This window comes from Paroedura picta, chromosome 11 (assembly GCF_049243985.1).
Source record: "Paroedura picta isolate Pp20150507F chromosome 11, Ppicta_v3.0, whole genome shotgun sequence".
In the NCBI taxonomy this organism is placed as follows: Eukaryota; Metazoa; Chordata; class Lepidosauria; order Squamata; family Gekkonidae; genus Paroedura; species Paroedura picta.
Genome location: NC_135379.1, coordinates 18,057,838 through 18,081,013, shown reverse-complemented (window position 1 = coordinate 18,081,013; position 23,176 = coordinate 18,057,838). Strand labels below are relative to the sequence as shown.

The 23,176-nt window shown below is 44.6% G+C and overlaps 1 protein-coding gene across 1 annotated transcript in view; it reads right to left on the bottom strand.

Annotated features, from left to right (window-relative positions):
• Positions 1-4,378: 4,378 nt before the first annotated feature.
• The window catches only part of RSU1 (Ras suppressor protein 1), a 74,391-nt gene continuing 55,593 nt past the window's right edge, over positions 4,379-23,176 (bottom strand). The window contains exon 9 of the mRNA XM_077303217.1: positions 4,379-4,872. Coding sequence (XP_077159332.1) covers positions 4,770-4,872 — 103 coding nt within the window. The 3' untranslated portion in view covers positions 4,379-4,769. The remainder of the gene's footprint in view (positions 4,873-23,176) is intronic.

Genomic DNA, 23,176 nt, shown 5'->3' with positions numbered 1-23,176 from the left:
TTTACAGGGTGCCATCTCAGCTATTCTGCTTTCTCTTCCACCTGCAGCATCATATTCCAGGGCAAGGAAAGGAGGGATGTTGCATTTTGAACATTTCCCCAATCTGTCTTCCTAACGATACGTAATAGACTTTCTGGCATTAGCTTTCTATCCAGGCCCCCACACTTTTAAGGGTCCTGATTTTAAGTCAAAGGTTTGATTTTTGTGTCCAGCCTCAAAATAGATTGCTATTGAATTCATCATCCACGGGCTACATAATAAGTAGCTGCATGCTCATGAACGGACAAGGTTTTTCTGCAGTAGTGTGAAAAGGGGAAGGGGGCCAAGCAGGACATGAGCTCTACATCCTGCGTGCTCTGTGGAAGACCAAACATATGAAGACTTTATATGGAAACCAGTCTCTGCCCCAGCTCTCCATGGTCTCCGGCAGAGGATTTCCCCTCCTGTGTTCCCTGAAATCCACCCAGCTGGAGATGCCAAAATCTCACTCATCAAAATGTGTATCCTGTCTATGCACCCTTACAACTGAGAACACGCATAATAAAATTACATTGGAGAACTGTTAAAATCAACCCCTCTCCTAAACATACATCATTATAAAACAATCTTATTTAAACCAAGACAAAGGAGAGACTGGTGCCCTAGTGAGCCGCATATTCCCCCTCCCCGTCCACAAAGACACACAAGGTGCAGTGGAATGACCATGGGAACATGACAGGTAGGCAGGGGCCTCAGAGCAGCCACAATCTCATCTGATGGGGCCTGCCTAATGGAGGCGTCTCCACGATTACAGCAGGATTCTCTGACACTTGAGAACACCTTTCCTGGAGCCTACCAAGTGCTTTGAGGAATCAAGGGGGGTTTTCTCGTCAACTGTGAAGATTAAAAGGTATCCTGTTAAACAGAGCTTCTGCATCAAGGTCACTTTGCTCCCCGACATTTTGTGGTTGGCTCTAGCAGCTATTGGTGATGATGCCCAGTGCCTTGCATCAGAACTCCAAAAGTGGCCACAGGGCAGGATGGTGCAGTGTTAAGAGTGGCAGACTCTGACCTGGAGAACTGGGTTTGATTCCCCCCTCCCCACTTCTAATGAAGCCTGCTGGATGATCTTGAGCCAGTCACAGTTCCCACAGATCCCTCTCAGCCCCACCTATCTCACAAGGCTGTGAGGGAGAGGAAGGGGATTGTAAGCCACTTTGAATTTTTTTAGGATTGAGTAATGTGGGCTACAAAAACCAACTTTGCTTTGCTTCTTCAGGCTCAAAAAAAGGATGGGGAACCCAGGCTGATTCTGCACTTACTTTGTTTATTCTGTTGTGAATCCTGCTTAACTCAGATCGATTTGAATTCGGGTCTTCCTCTATCCCCCCCCCCCCCCATTGACACAGAAAGTGTTTTGCACTCAATTGGGGAAGCTCAGAATGGGGAGGGGATCCAAGTGCAGGAGCCTCTTTCTATTCTTGAACGAGGGACGAAGGAGAATATTGGAGACAGCAGAGGAGGGAGAAAAAACATGAGGCAAATCTCTGCTGAGAAGTTAGAGCCAGTTTGGTCTAGTGGTTAGGAGTGCGGACTTCTAATCTGGCATGCCGGGTTTGATTCTGCACTCCCCCACATGCAGCCAGCTGGGTGACCTTGGGCTCGCCACAGCACTGATAAGGCTATTCTGACTGAGCAGTGATATCAGTGCTCTCTCACCCACCCCACAGGGTGCTTGTTGTGGGGAGAGGAATGGGAAGGCGACTGTAAGCCGCTTTGAGCCTCCTTCAGGTGGGGAAAAGCGGCATATAGGAACCAACTCTTCTTCTTCTTCTTCTTCTGGAGTGCAGCCTTGCAACCGGGAACTAGGAAGTCTTTGAACTGACACCCTGGCCAATCAGGGACGACTGCTTTGCTACAGCATTGGAGGCACGAGTCAGCAAGTTAATTTGTAAAAATCAGAGAACTACACATTTACTCATGGCATTTTTTGAAATATCAAGGCTTATATCCACTCCAGGATATCGCGGGGGAAAGGTAGGGTCACCACGAATCAATCATGCATGTCACAGAGAGAAAATTTAAAGTGCCCCAAATAAAAATGCAAATCAAATTCAATGTAGTCAGGAGGGATTCATTCAAACTAGGATTGGGTAAAAAGCCCTGTGCAGACTACACACCAGACTAGAGAAGGATCCTAAAATGAACTTACCTGTTCTAAATTTCACCAGCATGACTAGTCGCTCCTAGTAATCCAAGGCTGGTGTTTCACATTTAGAATCACAAATGGCTTGTTTTAAACCACCTGCTCATAAGGATTAAGATAACCCCATACAGGACCATGAACTTATTTTTTCCCCTCTTTCCTGAATTTGATGAGACATCTACAACTAGTTTTTGAGATCTTGAATTCAGAAGGAAGACCCCATGGTGTTGAGACTGGGTTGGATCCAATTCTCTTTTTCTCTCCATATGCCCTAGTTCCATTCTTTCTTAGAGCCTCCCCAATTCTAAGGGTCTTATTCAGGCCAGTCTCATAACCCCAAGCGTAGTCTTTTTAGTGCTCAAGAGGACTATCTCTGCCCTTTTCCACCACCAGAAAAACTGGTTGGGTCCTTTCCATTTGCTTTCCACTTACGAATATGGTCAGTCTCCAGGTAGCTCTTGTCCTGTCGTTGCGCTGCTGCAAAGCTGGATGTTCAACTTGCCATGTTGTTCAGGATCACCATATTATTTTCCCCCACACAATGAAAAAAAGGACATAATAAAGAAAAATAAAGGCTGCTTCATCAGCTCCAAAACATGATTTCGAGGTTTGGATGTGGTGCAGGCTTTATGTAGATAAAACTATATCCTTTGGCAAATTCACATACTCATTTAGCTAAAATCCTTCAAACTAAGATTGTTGTAGTGGTGATTAAATGCTATTTAGGTCTTTCGTTTGGTCCATTAAAAGAGAACTAAATATTGGCAGAAAACTATTTCTTCAAATGAGAAAGTTTTGTCAGAAACTGCATTTGGCAGCTGTAAGCCTTTCTTGGAGATAACATTTCCCCCCTTGTTTTTTACCTAAATTTAGAAAACTGGAGAGGAAAACCTCAAGAAAAACAATTATGACACACAGTAAGGAAGAAGAAAAGTGAATTAAAAACTATAACATCTTAACACAGAAAGCTCTACATTTTAGCTGACTTGCACCGGAAATATGACACTATCACATTTCTGAAAAGGAAACTAGAAGCACAATCCTACGCATGGTTGATGTTGTTGTAAGGTGCGAAGTTGTGTCCGACCCATCGCGATCCCATGGACAAGTTTAAACCCATGGATTGCAATGGCCTTAGATAGGAGTAACCTTCTATAGCAGGGGTAGTCAACTTGTGGTTCTCCAGATATTAATGGAATACGAGTCCCATGAGCCCCTGCCAGCAAACGCTGGCAGGAGCTCATGGGAATTGTAATCCATGGACATCTGGAGGACCACAGGCTGACTACCCCTGTTCTATAGGATTGACCTGAAAGGGTTGGATCCTGTGCCTCTGTTCTGACAAGTCGTTCTTCAAGGGAGACTTCCTCCGACAAGGAAGAAAGTCTTTCTTTGCCAGGGAAAAGCTTGGGGGAAGGTAGTCATAGAAGCCAGTTCACGGCTTCTATTGCAAGGGTAGTCAATTTGTGGGCCTCCAGATGTTCATGGACTACAATTCCCATGAGCCCCTGCCAGCGTTTGCTGGCAGGGGCTCATGGGAATTGTAGTCCATGAACATCTGGAGACCCACAGGCTGACTACCCCTACTCTATTGGATGAGCAACGCAAACTCATTGCAACCCCCTCGTCCTACTGCACAGCGTTAGGTTACCTGTGCTGGTTCTCTCTGATCTACACTGCTGTTAATTATTGACATGGATACGTCAATACGAATGTGGATCTGCAAAAGCTGTGTGGTTACGGCAGCTGGTTTCTCCCCCTGCCAAGGTCCTTGGAGTTCCCACACGCAGCCTGCAGGCTTTCATGTCAGTTCAGAAGCCACAAGCTGAACCCCAAGCAGCAGAGGGCCCTTAAACAGCAGCCAGGAATGTGCCCGTGACTCCCTAGCAAAAGGAAGCTCTTAGGAAGCTCTGCCGGGAAAGATGCTGGAGGCCTTGGGAGAGCCATTGCGATCTGGAGCAGACATCCCTGTGGGAGAGGCACTGAGTGGCCTGATGACATTTCAGGCAGTTTCATCTGTCCTCTGAGAACGCTTCCTTTTAATTTTGGTTTCCCTGCTGAAAACCAGTTTATTATTAATAATGCATTACTATAAACATGGGCCGCACATAATTGAAAACAGTGCCTCAGGAAAAAGAATCAAATAATCCAATGTCTGGGGGGGGGGGGGGGAAGGAGAGGAAAAAAGAAGCATATGGTACAAAAAAGGTTTTATTAACAAACAGTGTGTTACATAAAATATGAATGACACATAGGCTGGTGCAGCAGCAAAGCATAGCTGGCTATGTGCATTAAACATTTCGGCCATGTTTCCAGAGCTGATAAAGTGGTTTACAGTAGTTTAAATCGGCGGCCGGACTTAAGCAGTGATAATTGTTAGCTTTTATTATTAGCTTTGTTTATAACCCGCCTCCTGCTAATGGACAGTAACCAAGGCAATTCATATTTGTGAACGGACAGAGATAGAAAAAAGAGACATTTTTGCTTTTGTCTTATAAAATAGTCATTTGTCTTAGCAAATATATTTTTTTAAAAAGAAGGAGAGAGACATGCAAAACAAAATGGAGTTCGATGCGCTGGGTCCTTATTTGTTCTTGGCAGCCAGGGGTTTACGACTGATCTTCTTAGATTTGTCATTGTTCTTCTTCGGAGGGTCCGGGTCGGCCTGCATGTGCCTGCCATAAAGGCTGCAAGAATAATGACACAAAGAACGGGGTTGGTGCTGTCTACGAAATCCAAGGGACGTAAAACAAGAAAACAATATAGATATATACATACACAAGCAAGAAGTGTCACTGTGAACAAAACCATGTCATTTCTGCATGCCATGAAGTGGCTGCATCCATTCCAGGGCACACTCAGCATTTCGAAAGCACAGGCTCCTTACACAGTTAACCTTTGAAGACACTGACAAAAATTGGGTTGAACTGTTGAGACGGAGCGCCTCTGTAAAGGAAAGTGAGCTGGCTGCCCAGCCGGAATACTCAAGGACTCGAGAAAGTGAGGCGCCGTGATGGTGTCAGAGTCTTCTCTGGCTGCTCACGCATGATGGATTGTAGGAAGAGAGCCACCAACACATCAATGCCACATTAAAACAGACCCCTGATTAAATGTTGACGAAGTATCCTACAATTAAGATTGCTGGCAGTCACGGGCAAGTGAAATAGACTACGGGGCTGGAAGGATTCTAAACTCCACACCAGAGAGCAATTAATAGATCGTTTAGGAGCAGCCCCCTACTTAAAACCCAAATTAAAAGCCTTCAAGACAAACACGATGCAAATATAAACTCGCTCAGCTGACAAAGTGGCGCTTAGCAGTCTGCTCCATGCGTCAGGAAAGACGGGGATCCATAAACTTTCTTTTCTTGAAAGGGGACAAACAGAAAAATGCAGGTGGAGCCTGAACAGAAAAGGGGGTTCTGCACCTATTTTCAGCCCAGTTTGGACCTGGCACTTGCTCCTCGACATAGTTTCTTTATTCAGATTTTATTTTTTCCGACCAGTGTGAGTGATTCACTTACACTGTCTAGTATGGCAACCATACTATAATTAATGAGCCAAACTAGGTCCAAATTGAGAAGAAGAGATTGACACAACGCCGGTAAAAGAAGCCCAACCGCATAACTGAAAATATACAATTTAACTGAGCTGGTAACTGACATAAAGTTTCTGAAGTCCAAGCACAGGTTTTGGCAAAGCTTTTATGAGGAAGAGGCACACAGGAGGTATCACAATAAATCATAAATATACACAGGAACACCAGGCACAATCGTTTTAGTGTACTGGCATATATCTGTGTGGCACAGAGTAGTCCCTATCTTGTCAGATCTTGGAAGCTAAGCACGGTCAGTGGAAGAAGAAGAACTGCTGGTTTTTCTAGCCCGTTTTTCTCTACACGAAGGGGGTTCAAAGTGGTTTGCAATCCCCTTCCCTTCCTCCCTACACATCAGGCACCTTGTGAGATAGGTGGGGCTGAGAGAACTGTGTCTGGCCCAAGGTCACTCAGCAGGCTCCATGTGGAGGAGGGGGGAATCAAACCTGGTTCTCCAGATTAGAGTGGGCTGCTCTTAACCAATACACCATGCTGGCTCTCTTTTGGAAGGTAGTTGCATGGGAGACTGCCAAGGAAGACTCTGCAGAGGAAGGCAATGGTGAACTACCTTTGCTTCTCCCTTGCCGTGAGAGCCTCTTTCTGGGTTGCCCTAAGTCATCTGTGATATGAGAGCACTTTACACCAGTGGTCCCCAACCTTTTTGTCACCAGGGACCACTCAACACTTGACAATTTTACTGAGGCCCGGTGGGGGGGGGGTAGTTTACTCCTCTACTCTCAACCACTGCCCTAACGCTCTCTGATTCTGGTCGCTATGGTAATGTTTAAACATCCCTTCAAAATAAGATACAGACACGCCACAACAATGAACATAAGGAACATTTTATTTTCATGGAAATTTTAACTCATGACAATGACAAATCAATGGGAACCCTGAGCTTGTTTCTCTGCAACGAGATAGTCCCATCTGGGAGTGATGGGAGACAATGACACCCAAAGTGTGCTGTAAAGGGCCGGGGGGGATGAAGTAAAGGGCTGGGGGGGGGGGGGAGAAGGCGTCCTTTGCGGCCCACCTCCAATTAGTCGATGAACCACATGTGGTCCGCGGCCCACAGGCTGGGGATCGCTACTTTACACATCCCTACACACCCTTGTGCATGGTTCAAATGCTGGACTACGGGCACTGTTCACCTCCATCATTACCTTTTCTGCACAACACCTCTATGAAGCTCTTTGGTTCCTGCCATCCCCTTGTCTATTCTATCATCCTTCATGCCTTCCAATGCCCCTTACTGCAATGATTTCATTTGCTTTGTAGAAAAGTCATCCTGATCCTGATTTGGCTAAGAACCACAGATTGCTGAATGTGAGCCTTGTTCTAGTATCAGGTGTGGATGGGTCCTAGTTTTAAATAGGGCAGGGCTCCTTTCTTGATGGGAAAGCAATCATCTTGTTTCTGTTCTGTCATCAACACTCCCATGGCCAAACCAAAGAGTAGTTATGTTGGACCCAGCAGAAAAAAAATGGGTTAGATATGTGAGAATACATGATCCCCAGCCCCAAAGAAGTCAAGCATGGCCCCAACCTAGTGGAATGATATCCCCAATGAAATCAAGGCCCTATAGGAATGCAAACAGTTCCACAGGGCCTGCAAAATGATCTCTTCCACCAGGCTTTCAGATGATGGTAGTGACAGAGACCTCCCTACAACCTGTCTCTTGCTAGGCAACCTTGACATGTAGTATGTCCTTAACTGTTGCTGTTACTCCCCTCAACTGTGTTGGATACCCTTATGTTGTGCTGTTAACTGCTTATATCCCTTCTTATTCATATTGTTCCAAATGTTCTATGTACCTTTCCTATTTCCCCCACTGGTTTTATGTACACCGTCCTGAGATGTCACAGTCAAGGGCAGTATATACATTCCATCCATCCATCCAGAAAGGACAGTGGCACAGAGATGCAAGGTACTGGACCCAGGAAGCTCCTTACACTGGGATTGTGCAGATCATCTACGAAGCAGAAAGGTACAATATGCAGTGCCTTCACATTTCCATAAAGGAAGAAAGGTAGCTTCCTAGCTGCCTGAAAGTATTTAAAATACCATCCAGAGGTTTTGGCCACAGTCATGGAGCATGTTCAGACTTATCAGTACACTGGGCACAGCTGTCCAGCTCCCCCTAAGGTACAATTTCTGACCCCCCCCCAACCCCACCTGACTGAAGTCCTTTGTTAGCTGCCCGTGTCTCAATGTGTGTCCCTGACAGCAGAAGAGACAAAGCCCAAATATTTAGCTTGCCCAGTGAATGTCACAGCACAGAATCCCGCCTCTCTGAATCTGCCGGAAAGGAGAGGCTGCAAACAGGGATGATGTGGAGGCAGTGATGAAAGTAATTCATTAATGATTAACAATGACAGGATGGAAAGATGGATAAGGGTTATAAAACAGATTGTGATGAGTAGGCAATCACTTACAGTGCGAGGCCACAATGTGACGGGCTTCACAGCCTGACGAGCACATCAACCCCCTGTGGGCCAGGCCCAGAAGAACAAACATGGAGCCAGGCAAGGGTGATCGTTCATCCTTCCACTGCACCCTTGCAGAAGCAAATATCCATAGCATGCCGGAGGGTTTTCAGCCACAGTAAGAAACAAACCTGGCTAATCTCACACCGGGATTTTAATTTGTCCTTCCTGCTATACCTCTTTACTGGCTCACACATTAGCCGATGATTATTAAAGAAGTGATAAGGCTAAATTAAAGTCCTAGTTTGCAAATGACTCTCTCCGCAAGAACAAATTGGGGCGCGAAAGTTAATTTTTAAACGAGGCACTCCAGGCAAGTCGCTGTGGAACCATAATAAGACTGTAGCATTTTTTTTTTTAAGTCAAGATTTTGTGTCTTTCAGACGTCTGTAATTATCCTGGGTGGCAACTTGGGGGCTGGGGGGGGGAGAGGGAAGCTTCTGGTGTTATAATCGTCACTGATAAATGGCAGAGTGCTTTCCAAACAACGTTGTAGTCGGAGCATCAGTGGTTGTATCTGCGGCTCCCTCATTAAGGAAAAGGGCAAAATAGTTTTCTAGGGGATTTAATGTCAGCCTGAAAAAGCATTAAAAGCCTCAGTCATAAGTTTTTATCTCCAGGTTTTCTTTTCTGTGCTACCCAGAGCTGGTTATAAACACACATCTCTGAGCCTCTCCAGCACAAGGCAACACAACTATATGCAAATGTGTGTGTGTGTGTGTGTGTGTGTGTGTGTAAGGCATCAAAGTAGCCGCCATGTTCTCCACCTGCCCCACAGAGGGGAACAAATGAGCACATGGAGGCTGTACCAGCAAAACTAACAATAAGTGAGAAAGACGCTCATTAAACTTCATCATTGTGTCCACTTTAATGATGCCTTTACTTAATAAAAATTCCCCAAGCAGTTGCAGGGGTATTAGGCGACGTCTTCGGTTATGTATCAGGGGCCTAAGCTGTCACTGGCAAGTGCGTAGTTCAGGAGGGGCATTCCCAAGAGAAGGCAGCAAATCCAGCTTGTAATAAATGCACGGAAAAATCAATAACTGCAGCTTGCTACATTACTTAAGCATTTAAGAAAATAGGTGATCTGTCTAAATTAAAGCACCAAGTGCTAAATGTTGCAATTTAGAGCATAAATCAAGAGGCTCGAAACCTCAGATGCTGGAACGATAAATCCTGATATTAAAGCTTATAACTTTAACAAGGGTTATTAAAGGGGCTGCGGGGAAAATGAATGGGAATATTTTGGAAAGCTCTCTCCTCACCTAGTTAGATCCTTTTGCCAAGCACTGCAAAAGCCAACAAGCCACAAAGCTCTGCTTTCTGAAATGAGACGGTGATGGGGGGGGGAAAGGGTGAACAAGCGAAACATTCGTAGAAATAATTCAAAAGGTTTGAGCAAGGCGGTGAATTATAGGATGTTTTGGAGGTTGTTAAGCCATAGGGTCGCCATGACACACACCATTTGGGACAAAATCCAGTGAGAACTAGAGAACTGTTGGTTGAAGACATCAGGATATGCTACACTAGAAATGGGAGGTTAGACTATTCGTAGCAGGATTCCAATGCGTACCTATTTCAAGAGTCATTCCGAAAATGAGCTGCACTTTCAAAGAAGTTCCACGCAGTTGCCCAGGCTCAAATATACACACAGCCTAGAACTCCTAAAGGGAAGAAGAGCCACTTGGCAGCATTGTTTACAGGAGGAAGGTAACGGAAGGGTCCAGCTCTAATAGTCTCGGGGCAGAGCGAGCACGCTTGGTCAGGGCTAGAGCTACTCAGCTTGAATCACAAACCCTTTGCAAGTGCCAAAATCAATATGCGTCCTGAAAATGCCCTCCAAGAACCATCTTGCGCAGGAGAAGCATCCAGACACCGCTAGATATATTTTGTTCAGGTTTATTTTCTCTACTGTACAGGATTTTACTCCTGACAGCTCCTCGGCAAGGGCAGCAACCGTAAAACTCAGGACACGTCTGGAGCTTCTTCTGCCATCTCCTTCGCTTGCATTCCCTATTCGCGGAGTTCTGTCAATTGCCTAAGTGCTTTTTTGGGTTTTACTTAAAAAACAAGCAAACAAACGAACAAAAAATGCCACCACCACGGTGGATTCAAAGGTTATCTTCCTACTCCCAGAAAAAAAAGTCTTCTGCTCACGGAAGGAGCCTCTCCACGAGTAGAAAACTCCCTCCTCCTCCAGAAGAGCCCTTTGGGATCCAACCCAGGATTTTCAATTCTTATACAATTCACTAGCAGATTATGGATGACAGGAAATGCAATGATCCTCCCCCCTCCTCCCTACTGTGCAGCGAGGGGAGTCTCAGTGTAGCACGCTTTGCATGGCATGACCCTTTCCCTGCTTTGGGAAACAGAAGGAAACTGCCCCTCTTTTTTCTTGGCAACGGGAGCCCTGAGTGAGTCAGCCCGGGAGAGAGTACAGGGCTCGAGATCACGGCTATTTCCAAGCCTTCTGTTTGGCAAGGCGCTCAAACAATTTGAATGTCAGGATTCGAGAAAGAAAAAAAAAGTTTTCCTCTATGACTTAAGAGCAAGCTACAGTTCCTGCTCCTAGACAGTCTATCAACTGTGCCGTTAATAAGGAATCATTTATTCCATTCGGTTTAGCTTTTCAGCCACTTAAGAAACGGCAGAACTGCAACAGATGGCGGAACTGTCAGAATGCATTTATAATTTGAAATCGCTTGCAGATCTCTTCTATGAGACCTTTTTAGCCTCCCATGGAAGCGACAAATGCAGTCATGCCCATGTTCACGTTTCTGATGGGGCTTGGCTAACAAATCAACAGGTTGCTTCAGACTGGACAGCTCATGTTATTAAAGGGCGTCTGTCACCCTCCTCCCTCAACCGAGAATCTCTCTCAAGGATTTATGTTTTGGGGGGGAAGCAGGAATGTACTATTAAGTCGCAACCAACTTACAGCAACCAAGGTCTGCACGACAAAGAAGTCCAGAGGTGGACTTTCTTCGTGATCTCCTTTTCGAATACTAACCAGGGGCTTAGCCTGGGGTATCCAGGTCGGGGCAGTTGCTAAAGCTGGAATTCTTTTTTTCTCTTCCCAGAATTAAAATTAGCACTATTTCTTCTGTTTGTTTGTTCAGTCCACAAAGTGTCAGTCCAGCCACACTAATTAGCATGACTTTAAAAAATGCCACTTTGCATAACCTGCCGATGCATGAATTGGGTCGTTGTGAAGAGTGCATGGGACAGTGTTCAGGGTAATGCAGACTAGATTATTATTATTATAGTAGAAGGAGAGTTGGTTCTTATATGCCGCTTTTCTCTACCAGGAGGAGTCTCAAAGCGGCATACAATCCCCTTCCCTTTCCTCTCCCCACAACAGACACCCTGTGAGGTGGGTGAGGCTGAGAGAGCCCTGATATTACTGAAGAAGAAGAAGAGTTGGTTCTTATATGCCACTTTTTCTCTACCAGAAGGAGTCTCAAAGTGGCTTACAGTCGCCTTCCCTTTCCTCTTCCCACAACAGACACCCTGTGAGGTGGGTGAGGCCAAGAGCCCTGATATCACTGCTGAAGTTGGGCACTTCAGCGCCTGAATCGGCCATTCGCTTCTGACACAGCCAGCACCGCGCTGCGGGGGGAAGGGGAGATGTGAGTGTCAGCGCACCGGAAAGCACACACATGCAGGGGCGGAGCTCCAAGCCTGGATGTGTGCCCCCCTGGTGCTCTGACGCCTGTGTCTCCCCTCCCCCCGTGGCATGGCGCTGACTATGTCGGTAGCAAATGGCTGCTTTGGGACCTGAAGGACTCCCTGCTCCCTTATGAACTTACTCTATCACCCAATTCATTTTTGGAGATCCTGCTTCAGGTTCCCCCACCTTATGAGATTTGGGGGTGGCAACCCAGAATACAGTCTTCTCAGCCACGGCACCAAAACTCTGGAACTCTCCCTCCCGGATGGTGCTTCCTCACTTGACCATGTGTGAGCTATTTATTATGTGTTTGGCAAAATTAAGTACTGTTTTTCCCGCTCATTACTACGGCCTGCGTTAAATGATGGCAGAGAGCCTAAAGTGCAGAACGCGGTCTGTTATCATAAAAACGGAAAGGGGAAAGCCAAATGCAATTAGATTCAGGCTCTGATCCCTTGGCAATTCTCATCTCCAGCTTTAAATTCATGTTTTAGATTTTCTTTATGTTTCACACGCTGAAATCTTTAAAAGCTTGATGCGGTCGCCAAGGCTCTGCTTATGGAGAACAGCCTGCTAATTAGCAGGCGTTGCCCGTGTTCATTAGCTGACACGGAGCACCGGGGATGGCCACACGTATCTTATACGTGCCTGTGTCAAAAAAGCATGGCTTGGAAGAGGGATCCTCTCTCCATTATGCATCCGCATTCTCAAACCAAAGCAACAGATCCTTAAGTATGGAATCACACAAATATTCTGGAGGACCTTGGGGACTTTGTATAACTACTGCCATTGAGGCAAGGCTGATTAAGAGCCTGTTCAGGTGTGACCCTCTGCGCCAACCAATAATCTTTAGAGTACAATTGCAGCAAAAATGTCACTTGCTGTAATGAACACAGATCATAAGTTAAATCTCACAGATACTTCCCTGTAATTTTTAATCAGGCTTCTTCTTCATTTCTTACCAATTCCGAGAGAGTCCGGGGACAGCTGCTGAACTAATTAGCTCCTTGTTACTTAAGATCATAGTGTTAAAATGTAAGAGAGCAATAATCAAAGACAGACAGGGGATACCAGCATCCATGTTCCAATAGTTAACTTTTTAGATTGTCTTTTGTCTCTACAAGCTGAATCTAAAATCTAATGAGCATAAGGAACCAGGACACATAAAAATAGGAGGAAAGAGCGCGCTACGGTACCAAGATGACCAAGATCAGACACAACCTGTTCAGCAAAGCCATAACGAATACCCATCCCAATACGAAGCTTCCTGAAATGAAGAGATTTGCCATTCGGTTCTCCTCACTGCAACCCAAACAACACAGACTACAATTCCATCACGATTTACAAATCTTGTCACCAACCGAATGCAATTTATCTGAATTACAAAAGGTGGTTTGTTCCCTTCCCTTCAAATGCACAGGACAAACCAGCCCCCAACATTAAAAAGCTAGAAAACACCAAACGGTTGGAGGCAGCAGCAATCTGCCCCGAAGGAGAGGATGCATTAAAACAAGTTTGCCGGGATAGTTCTGGAAACTGTACATACCTCAGTCTCAAAGAACAAAACTGCAAACAGTGACATTCTGAATTAACGGCAGGGTTTAGAGAAGTCTATGAGGGTGCAGATGCCTGCCCTGGCCGCCAAGAGGCAACTGGAGGCTGGGGATGTGGGTATGTGGGGTGGCTGTGGGCAAAGGGGAGCAAACCCCCAAAGAGACGCCAATCCTCTACGGAACTGCAATCCCAAAATCTCGATCAAGGGAATGAACGATTACAAACATAGATGAAATCAGTTTAAGAAGAGGCCACAGGATTTGACGTGCCACGTAAAGAACTGAAGACAGCTAGAAGAATACAAACAGGCTTCGGCAGTTGTATAGAGCTGTTGATTAAATGCGGAAAATGCCAGGTCCAGAATGGGATTGTGGTGCAGCCCACCAAAATATTGTCTGTCTGTCACAGGAAGAAGAAAAGCTGGGTATTTATACCCTGCTTTTTACCACTTGGAGTCTCAAAGCAGCTTACAATTGTCCTCCCTTTCTCTCCCCACAACAGATACCCTCTGAGGTACGTGGGGCTGAGAGAGCTCTGAGAGAACTGTGAGTGGCTCAGAGTCACCCAGCTGGCTGCATATAGAGGAATGGGGAATCAAACCCAGTTCTCCAGATTAGAGGCTGCTGCACTTAACCACCACACCAAGCTGAAGTGTGAACTTCATTCGTTCCAGAGAGATGTGAGAGAACTCTTTAAACTCTCCCCAGCTGTGACTGACTTAGATATTACTGTTTCGGGGGATTGCCGCATTCTGCCTGGATAACTGTTGTATCTATTTGGTTATATTAAGTGTGTAACTTTGCCATAAACGATAAATAACAGGAATAACTGAAAAGTCTGCGGAAAACCCACAGAGTTTTAGTGATTCCTAGACAGGAATGACATCACACCTGGCAGCTGTCGCCCTCCCATGTTCTCCCGTCCCTGGTCTCCTGGTAGCTGCCAGGCTAGGAAACTGACAGCCCTAAAGTTTATGTAGAAGAAAAAAAAATGAAATATTAGTTCAACAGATTTTATTTGTAGCAGTTGCTATTATAAATTGTAACACTGTCACTCAAAAAATATGAGAGCCAGCTTGATGTAGTGGTTAAGAGTGGCAGCCTCTAATCTGGGGAACTGGGTTTAATTCCATTCCCTGTTTTTCCACATGAAGCCAGCTGGGAGACCTTGGGCCAGTCATGGTCCTGTTAGAGCTATTATCACAGAGCAATTCCATGGGAGCTCTCTCAGCCCCACCTACCGCACAGGGTGGCTGTTGTGGGAAGAGGAAGGGAAGGTGATTGCAAGCCGCTTTGAGACTCCTTTTGGTAGTGGAAAGCGGGGTGTAAAAACTGACTCTTCTTCAAATGCAGTTAGAAGAAGAGTTGGTTCCTATATGCCATGTTTCTCTACCCCAAGGAGTCTCAAAGAGGCTTACAGTCGCCTTCCCTTTCCTCTCTCCACAACAGACACCCTGTGAGGTGGGTGAGGCTGAGAGAGCCCTGATATCACTGCTCGGTCAGAACAGCTTTATCAGTGCCGTGGCGAGCCCAAGGTCACCCAGTTGGCTGCATGTGGAGGAGTGCAGAATCGAATCTGGCATGACAGATTAGAAGTCCGCACTCCTAACCACTACACCAAACTGGTTAGTGGGAGGGGTAGCCTTCGACTTCTGGCTTTCAATGTATTGGGGAGTATCACAACAGTGATACTTTTGGTGATAGTAAAATGTCCCGGCAACTTTATCTTAAGTTCCCCAAACGCAGCTCTCAAATCCTTAATGTTTCTTTAAAATTATTTTTGATCTGGTGAGGAGTGGGGAGTCTGCCTGGCCATGCTCCACGGTGTGGGGGGTGCTGTGCCAGCCTCTGCAACCTGACTCCCCAGCTAGGCCGCTGCATTCTGGAGCAGGCCGGGGAGCGGGAGGAGGCTGGCCTATTTCTAGAGCTTGTTTTTTTTTAATGGGCTTTTATACTAGTAAAATAAATAAAGCCAACAAAAACACAATCATATCAGCTTTTTTAAAAGTCTTAAAATAGGGCAGCCAGCAACCAGAGATTTTCCAACTCATTCCCATCATAAAGCATTCTGAAAAACAGCCTAAATGCCTGAGAATCACTTGCTCTGGTAGATTTTGAACATAAAGGAGTTTTATAACTGTTCTAATGCAGTGCTATTGATTGGTATCTTGTATTATTCCAATACAGATACAGGTCAAAAGAGTAAGTCGTTATATAAATATGTTCTTATAAGGAAAACAAAGTCTATGCAAAGAAACACAGAGAAATAACAGTTTCTGTTAAGGTATTAACTAAATCTGTCCCCCCCCCCCCCCTTCGTTGCATCTGGTCTGTTAACTGATTATCACTATGTGAGCAGGCCCAAACAGCCAATCTTAATTTTCATCTGCAGTCAAATTGCCAGGGAAAGTCTCAGGCAAACCACACCATCCTGCAATGTTTGAGGCCACACGACCTGCTTCATATTACTTCTGGTTTCTCCTACTTTATCTGTCTGTCGATGCCCACATATTTTCTGCAGAGCTACAGTTCACAATGACATCTCTTCATGCCTTATTTCAACTTGAATTAAAACATGAATGCTCACAAGTTGTATTTTTAAGTAAGAAAAACATTATATTTCTCCCCCAGGGGAATTTAGCACCAAACACATCTGCTACTATGCCATCAAATCATTTTACACTGAACCCTTTGCAAGACTACAAAATTGCCACCAAAAATTTATGCTCTTAACCCCCCCCCCCCCAAATATTGTTTTTGAGCTTGCAGGAAAACAGTACATGGACATTAACCTTCAGTGTCCTTACCATGAAATGTCTGCTGAACTCTATTAATCAGTCTTTTGTTTAAATATGATCTTTTAGAAGTCTTATTTTTTTTAACTATCATTCCTTTTACATGATCATTCCCATTTTTCCCTTTATTTATTCAGCATGTCAGATGCCATTCTCCATTTTTTAAAAAAATATACTGGCATTTCATCTCAATAGTTACCCACAATTATTTATGCATTGGTCTCTTTGGGATACCAAAGCTTATTTAATATTTAATCACTTCAGTGGAACTCTCTGCACGCATTCATATGTGTCTGTAGAGCTGCCATCTTTGCCTAGCTGAATGGATCATCTTCCACACATACGCTGCAGTCTATCTTAGGAACACTTGCCTTGGAGTAAACCCACCTGGATAAAATGGTTAGGCTTGTACCCTTGGAAACTCCAGGAATACAATGAATTTTCCAAACTAGTCTCTGTCTTAATGGCATATGCTACTTTCTAGGCCAGGGGTAGTCAAACTGCGGCCCTCCAGATGTCCATGGACTACAATTCCCAGGAGCCCCCTGCCAGCGAATGCTGGCAGGGGGCTTCTGGGAATTGTAGTCCATGGACATCTGGAGGGCCGCAGTTTGACTACCCCTGTTCTAGGCACTTTATTTATACTGTTTGAGTATATGTAAGTCCTATGTAACTAAAAAAAAAACTGGAACATTCCTAAGTCACTGAAGCTTTGTTGAAAAATGTAAGCCATATTCATCACGTGAGTCCCACTGGAGACGAATTGCTGAAGGGACACATTGCAAGCCCCTGGTTGGGAAACCCAAAGTAGCATAATGTTTTTTTCCCCCCCCAGTTGGGCAGTGTCTTTAAGAAGATGTGCACATTTTGAGTTTGTTTGGGATCACTGAAAGAATAGTTCTGCTGTACCAACTGTCAGGCTGTGAGACACTGAAGAAACATCAGTCCTTTCCAAGAAGAGCCCCTGAGACTTACTCCTGGTCCCAGCATCCCCCGGGCAGTGTTGAGCATCATGGTGGCGGCACAGGTGGGAGGGGCTGAGCTGGGCATCCTTTAAAAGGACGCACTGATGTGTCTTTGCCTCTTTCCCCTCCTGCTGCCTGAGGACACATCCCACTCTCCCTCCCTATTGTCAGGTGTTAGAGTTTATGTTTGCTGTGATTATGAGCTTGTTTGCATATATTATTAATTGTTGCAGCCAGTGGATTAGAAGCATGGGAAAGGTCCTTATGGGGTGACCAAGGTTGCACACTGGCCTCCACACGGCTGGGGCCTCCTTAAGGGGCTGTGTGGATGCGGAGCCTGATTGAAGGCAAACATTTCCGGGTGGCAAGGGAACCCAACAGAGGCGGACACCCTGCGGGTTCCCACTAATTTGCCACCTCCCATTAATCAGCAGGCCATGAGGTCTGGGATTCCGGGCTGGCTAGCCAACAGAACCCATTGATGGGGCATGCTGAAAAGGGCTTCCTTGTGGTTGGCTGACCACAAGACGGCTGGATCTGTCACTCAGTTGAGAATAAAGGTTGTGGCCAAATTCATGCCAAAAAATTGAGGAGTTGAGTGCCCTCATTGAGACGACCAGTATCCCTCTCCTGCAAAGCAAGAAAAGCCTAGAAGCTTCTGAACGATGACCAGGATTTTCACATGGTTTGCAAAGGCTAGACCTCAAGAAAATGTATTATCGATCGGTAATGAACCTCAGCTGTTATTGAATTAGGTTATATGTGACCACACTGAACTTCCTTTGGGGGTGATTAGGAAAATGGTATTGACAGCTTTTACTGTTTACTGGGATGAAACAAGCAGGCATTGAATGAGTTCATCTTACAAATGAAAAGAAGCCTTAATTATACCTTCTGAATCAAGAGATATTTTTCTTTTGTTTCTTTGGTGATGAGAGGGTTATCATCATGACAGCTCTATATATCTGCATACGTTTTGATACCCAATATATTTTAATGACAAAACACTTTCAAATGCAACATTTGAGGCATAATGTTGAGATGTTTAAATGGGGGGGGGGGCGTTGAAATTACGCAGAGCTGAGCAATTCATACCTTTCAATGGCCTGAACTTTGGGTGCAAGTGGAGAAGCAAGCATGTGTGACGCATCCAAGGGAAGTGTGACAAGAAAGGAGGAGGATATGTAGGGGAGTGGGTGATATTCTGTTACTAGAAGAAGAGTTGGTTCTTATAGGCCACTTTTCTCTACCAGAAGGAGTCTCAAAGTGGTTTCCAGTCGCCTTCCCTTTCCTCTCCTCACAACAGACACCCTGTGAGGGAGGTGAGGTTGAGAGAGCCCTGATATTACTGCTTCACAAGAACAGCTTTATCAGTGCTGTGACTGGCCCAAGGTCACCCAGTTTACTGCATGTGGGAGAGGAGTGGGGAATCAAACCCAACTCACCAGTTTAGAAGTACGCACTCCTAACCACCACACCAAGATGGTGTAGTTTCTTTTGCATGCCTGTCTTCGACTGGCTAGGATCGATGGGACAAAAGCATGAAGTAGAGCAACAGCAGCAATGGCTGGGATACATTTATACATCTCAGGGATCATGAACTACAATCAACACATGCCACTAGCTGCAGTGGGAAAGAACATGGCTCCGTGGCAGATTCTAAGTTCAATTACTGGCGTCTTCGGTTAAAAGAATTAGGTAGTGATGTGGAAGACCTTTGTCAGTGCTGATCTTGACGGACCAATGCTCTGACTTGGTATAAGTTGTGTGTGTTTGTGTAGACCACATCTGGGCTCTCATGCTCCTCAAAAGCCTCCGCTGGCAGCACAAAAACACAGCTACAACCTCCACTTGAATGAACCATTAATTTGGATAAACCATTTGAATGGTTTATGCTTCCCCCTTTTACTCTATAAAATGCTTTGTTAACTGTGTCTTATTCAAGTGCCTTTCACCGTTGAAATGATGTGGGATGAATATATTTTAAACACATACAGTCTTTGTCAAAAACTCAACTGATAACCGACAATAGCATTCACAGCTAGAGATTCACGTCTCCCACCGTATCCCACGGTGCTACAATCTTGGGCCATAATCTTAGGATTGGGGAATTAGATGTCCCCTAACAGCCAGGCATCTGAATTGAAGGAGATACATCTGGACAATGTCGGCTGCCCACATAAAATATGGTGAATCGCTGAAAAGATAATAAGATATCATCCCACTGAATGGGGGGGGGGAGATATTAGATACCCTTAAGAAAGATGGATAGGCTTCGGCTGAAGAGAGAATTTCAGCTAGATGCATGGATATCTGAAACAGATCTGAAAAATGTAGACAGCCTTTAGAAGAAAATCTAATACGACAATATGGCAAAAAGATAGGCAAAAAGGCAAGTAGTCACTTCTTTAACCTGCTGCTTTTACCCAGTCAAATGGGAAATGAGGGGCATCCCAACAGAGAGCTTTAGCTAAGTATCACAGCTTACAACAAAGCAGTAATCTAACTCTAACCTGTGTCTGTGATGGGGCAAGGATGAAGAACCAAGGCGAGGCAGTGATGAATAAACAGGAACACATGATGCCCCTTATGCAATGTGTAAAAAAACCCCAGAAGGTCACTTGCATGATCAGTTCATTCCATACATTCAGTTATGTATACAACTACAGAAAAAAGCGAGAACCAGGAAATACTTGTGACTGTGGAATCTTTGCTTCTGTCTCTGGGGTGTACCTTACCACTCCATCAAGCAAAGTCCGAATCCTTCCATCGGTCTAAGGCAGCCTTTTTCAACCTTCGGTCCATGGAGGAGCCCTTGAAATAAATTTTCAGGTTTCAAGGACCCCCGGAAGTAACGTCAGCTGGTCATGCTTCCCCGCCGCACTCTGGAAGTGACTTAACCACCTGTTCCCTTTGCCCTCTTTCACTCCCTCCTTCTGCCTTTGCTATTACTATGGTGGCTCCACTTCATGCAGGCCAGAAAGAAGGGTAGGAGCTAAGAAGACAGCCTGGACCACTCACAGCTCACCATAACTGGCTACCCACCAAGCCAAGCTGCCAGTTCCCTAGCTTGTGACCAAGTCCATCAAGGCAGGAGGGGAAAGGCTGCAGACCTCCAGAGTGGTTAAGTCACTCTGGAACTCCCGCAGACCCCTCGGGGCCCATGGACCCCTGGCTGAGAATCCCTTGTCCCCCAATATAACTGACTCTTTCTCCAATGGAAAAGCCACATACAGTGCCATCCTAAGCAGAAGTCAGTGGTCATAGAAGGGTATAGCTCTGCTTGGGATGGCATTGCTAAATTGCAGGAAGGCTCTGGTAGAACCCCGTCCGTGGCATGTGCAAATGTCAACAGCGGCACAGACAGCTTGTGGAAACAAATATGAATAGGTGCATGTGTGTCAGCATTGCTTCTCTGACTGATGGATCGGTTTTAGTTGCTCTTAAGCAATAGAGAAATATCGCGTAGAGGACTGGGGAAACATGGCCCTTTAGTTCACCTGGGAAATCAAGACCAAAGGAACAGGAGTGTACATAATTTAGATACCTGCAAAGAATCATGTTCAACTTACGTTTTACATTCCCATGTTTCCATAAAACCTTGCCTCAGGAAAAAAATTATGTTCTTCCATAATCTCTCTCAAGAAAGTCTTAAAATAGCATAGCCATTTCCTTATCACACAAAAAATATTGCCAACATTTATCTAGCAGCGTTACCAATAGGATAAGGGCACTTCCCCCCATCAGTATGAAGACGCTTGGTTGCAACTCAAACAGTGAAAACTCACATAAATACATCCATAAATACAACAAATAAATCCATTTGGTTTTGTGCCAAAAATTCTATCATGAAGAAAAAGGAATGTGGTTTTATGTATGCAAGATATATGTTTTTTTCTGGATTTGAAATGCTTAAGGGTAATTTTTTGCAATAGAGTTAAAGTTGCACTATAGAACAAAGAATATCCGAAGCATAATATGTTGGTGAATCACCAATCTACACACACACACACACACACACACACACACACATACACACACACACACTAATGTTAAAACAATAAACTTCCACATCACTGGCACTAAGTTTTAACATGTATTTGTTATTTTAATCACGCTAAGTATTTGTACTCTGGAATAAATCCTCAACAGAATCTATTCTAGTAAGCATACTTAGGAATTCAGTCTAAATTAACCTATAACAATAAAGCTCAAATAAATCTACATTCTCTATAGCTAAATCCTAAACCTATTTACTTGGTAGCAGATTCCACTCAGTTCAAAAGGACTTCCTCCTAACTGTGCACAGCATTACACAGTATGGAATCTGTTGGGAAGGTTTAGATATTTATATATCACTTTTTTGCAATAGAGACTCAGAGTAGTTGACAACAATATTCTGCTCTCCCCAATTTTATCTTTACATCAACAATAATAAGAAGACTGTAAGATAGTTCAGCCTGAGAAAAAAATCACTGGCTCAAAGGAGCTTTTCTGGCCCTAGTTTGGCACTCTAATACCACACTGGACATTACCACGTTTTCATCCCCCGAGATGGGCTTTTGTGCATGTGATTGTAACCAGCCTGTCACGTGGAAGATTTGAAAAATCTTTTGCACTTTCAGGGAACAATTGTGTTTCTCCTATAAGCAGCACCTCGAAGCTTTAAGAACTGAATTTCTTCAGAGGTTGCTGCTAGGCAACCGCAGCAGTATTGCCAGCCTTTCAGCCTTGGTTTCCGACAACAACAGCATCAAAAAGGTTCCCCACTTGTATCAATGGATATTGCACTGTGCTAGAGCGATCATTTGTAGCAGGATCCTTTCGTTGCAACAGGAAAATCCTATTGCAAATAACTGCTATAATGGACAGATGGTGCAGTACCTCCTGATGTCAAGATGCCGCCAGAATATGTGACCTCCCCCACATTATCAAATAGAGATCCTAACATTTCTGCCCAGCACAGGATGAAGCCATCTACAGCTCAGCGGCAACAACCGGAATTGTGCATTACCCCTCAAAAAGAGAGAGACACAAACCTGTACATTCTCATTTTTCAAGTCTGCATTTGATACTTTCTATGAGCAGATAAATTTCCGGTGTCACTGTCGCTGAATTTAGCTGCTATTTTTATTTTCAACTGACAGAATATTCAAAGCTGACAAATGTGGTAGAACAGACAAAATTATTAAAAGCTTCAATTTACAGCAAATAGTGACAGTTTGCTTTTGCTGCTCATAAACCAAAGCCGTGGAGATGTAAATACGCAGGCAAGGTACTAGCATCATACCCCTGAGTGTTCTCCTATTCATTTTACAAAGTATTACATTTTTTTTAAAAAAAAGCAATGCTCTTTCCAAGCATACCTACCAATACAAACGAAGATAGACCTTAATTCAAGTTCTTACATATATTTAAGAATAAAATGTTTATGGAAAAGGAAGATAAAAGCTATGTACACAGAAAATATTAGTTTAACATAGTTCTACATTTTTCACTAAATTTCTTCCAAACTGCTGGGACACTAGTTTTTAGACCGGGGGTTGTCAAACTGCGGCCCTCCAGATGTCCATGGACTACAATTCCCAGGAGCCCCTGCCAGCATTTGCTGGCAGGGGTTCATGGGAATTGTAGTCCATGAACATCTGGAGGGCCGCAGTTTGACTACCCCTGTTTTAGACAATGGAGTCTGTGGTGAATTTAATGCAGAGTTAATTGACCCTCATCACAAGGGCTTTCCCTATCCAGTCACTTAATTTGGGACAATACGTCTTTCTCTGTACTACTTTGAAGGAGATGAGATACACTACTTGACTGATATCAACCTCCAGTTCACAGTATGGAAATTTCTTCAAAGAACAATCCTCTCTAAAATGGAAGCTCTTGCTCTACATATGATCTGCTTCCACAAGCACTGAAAATATTCTG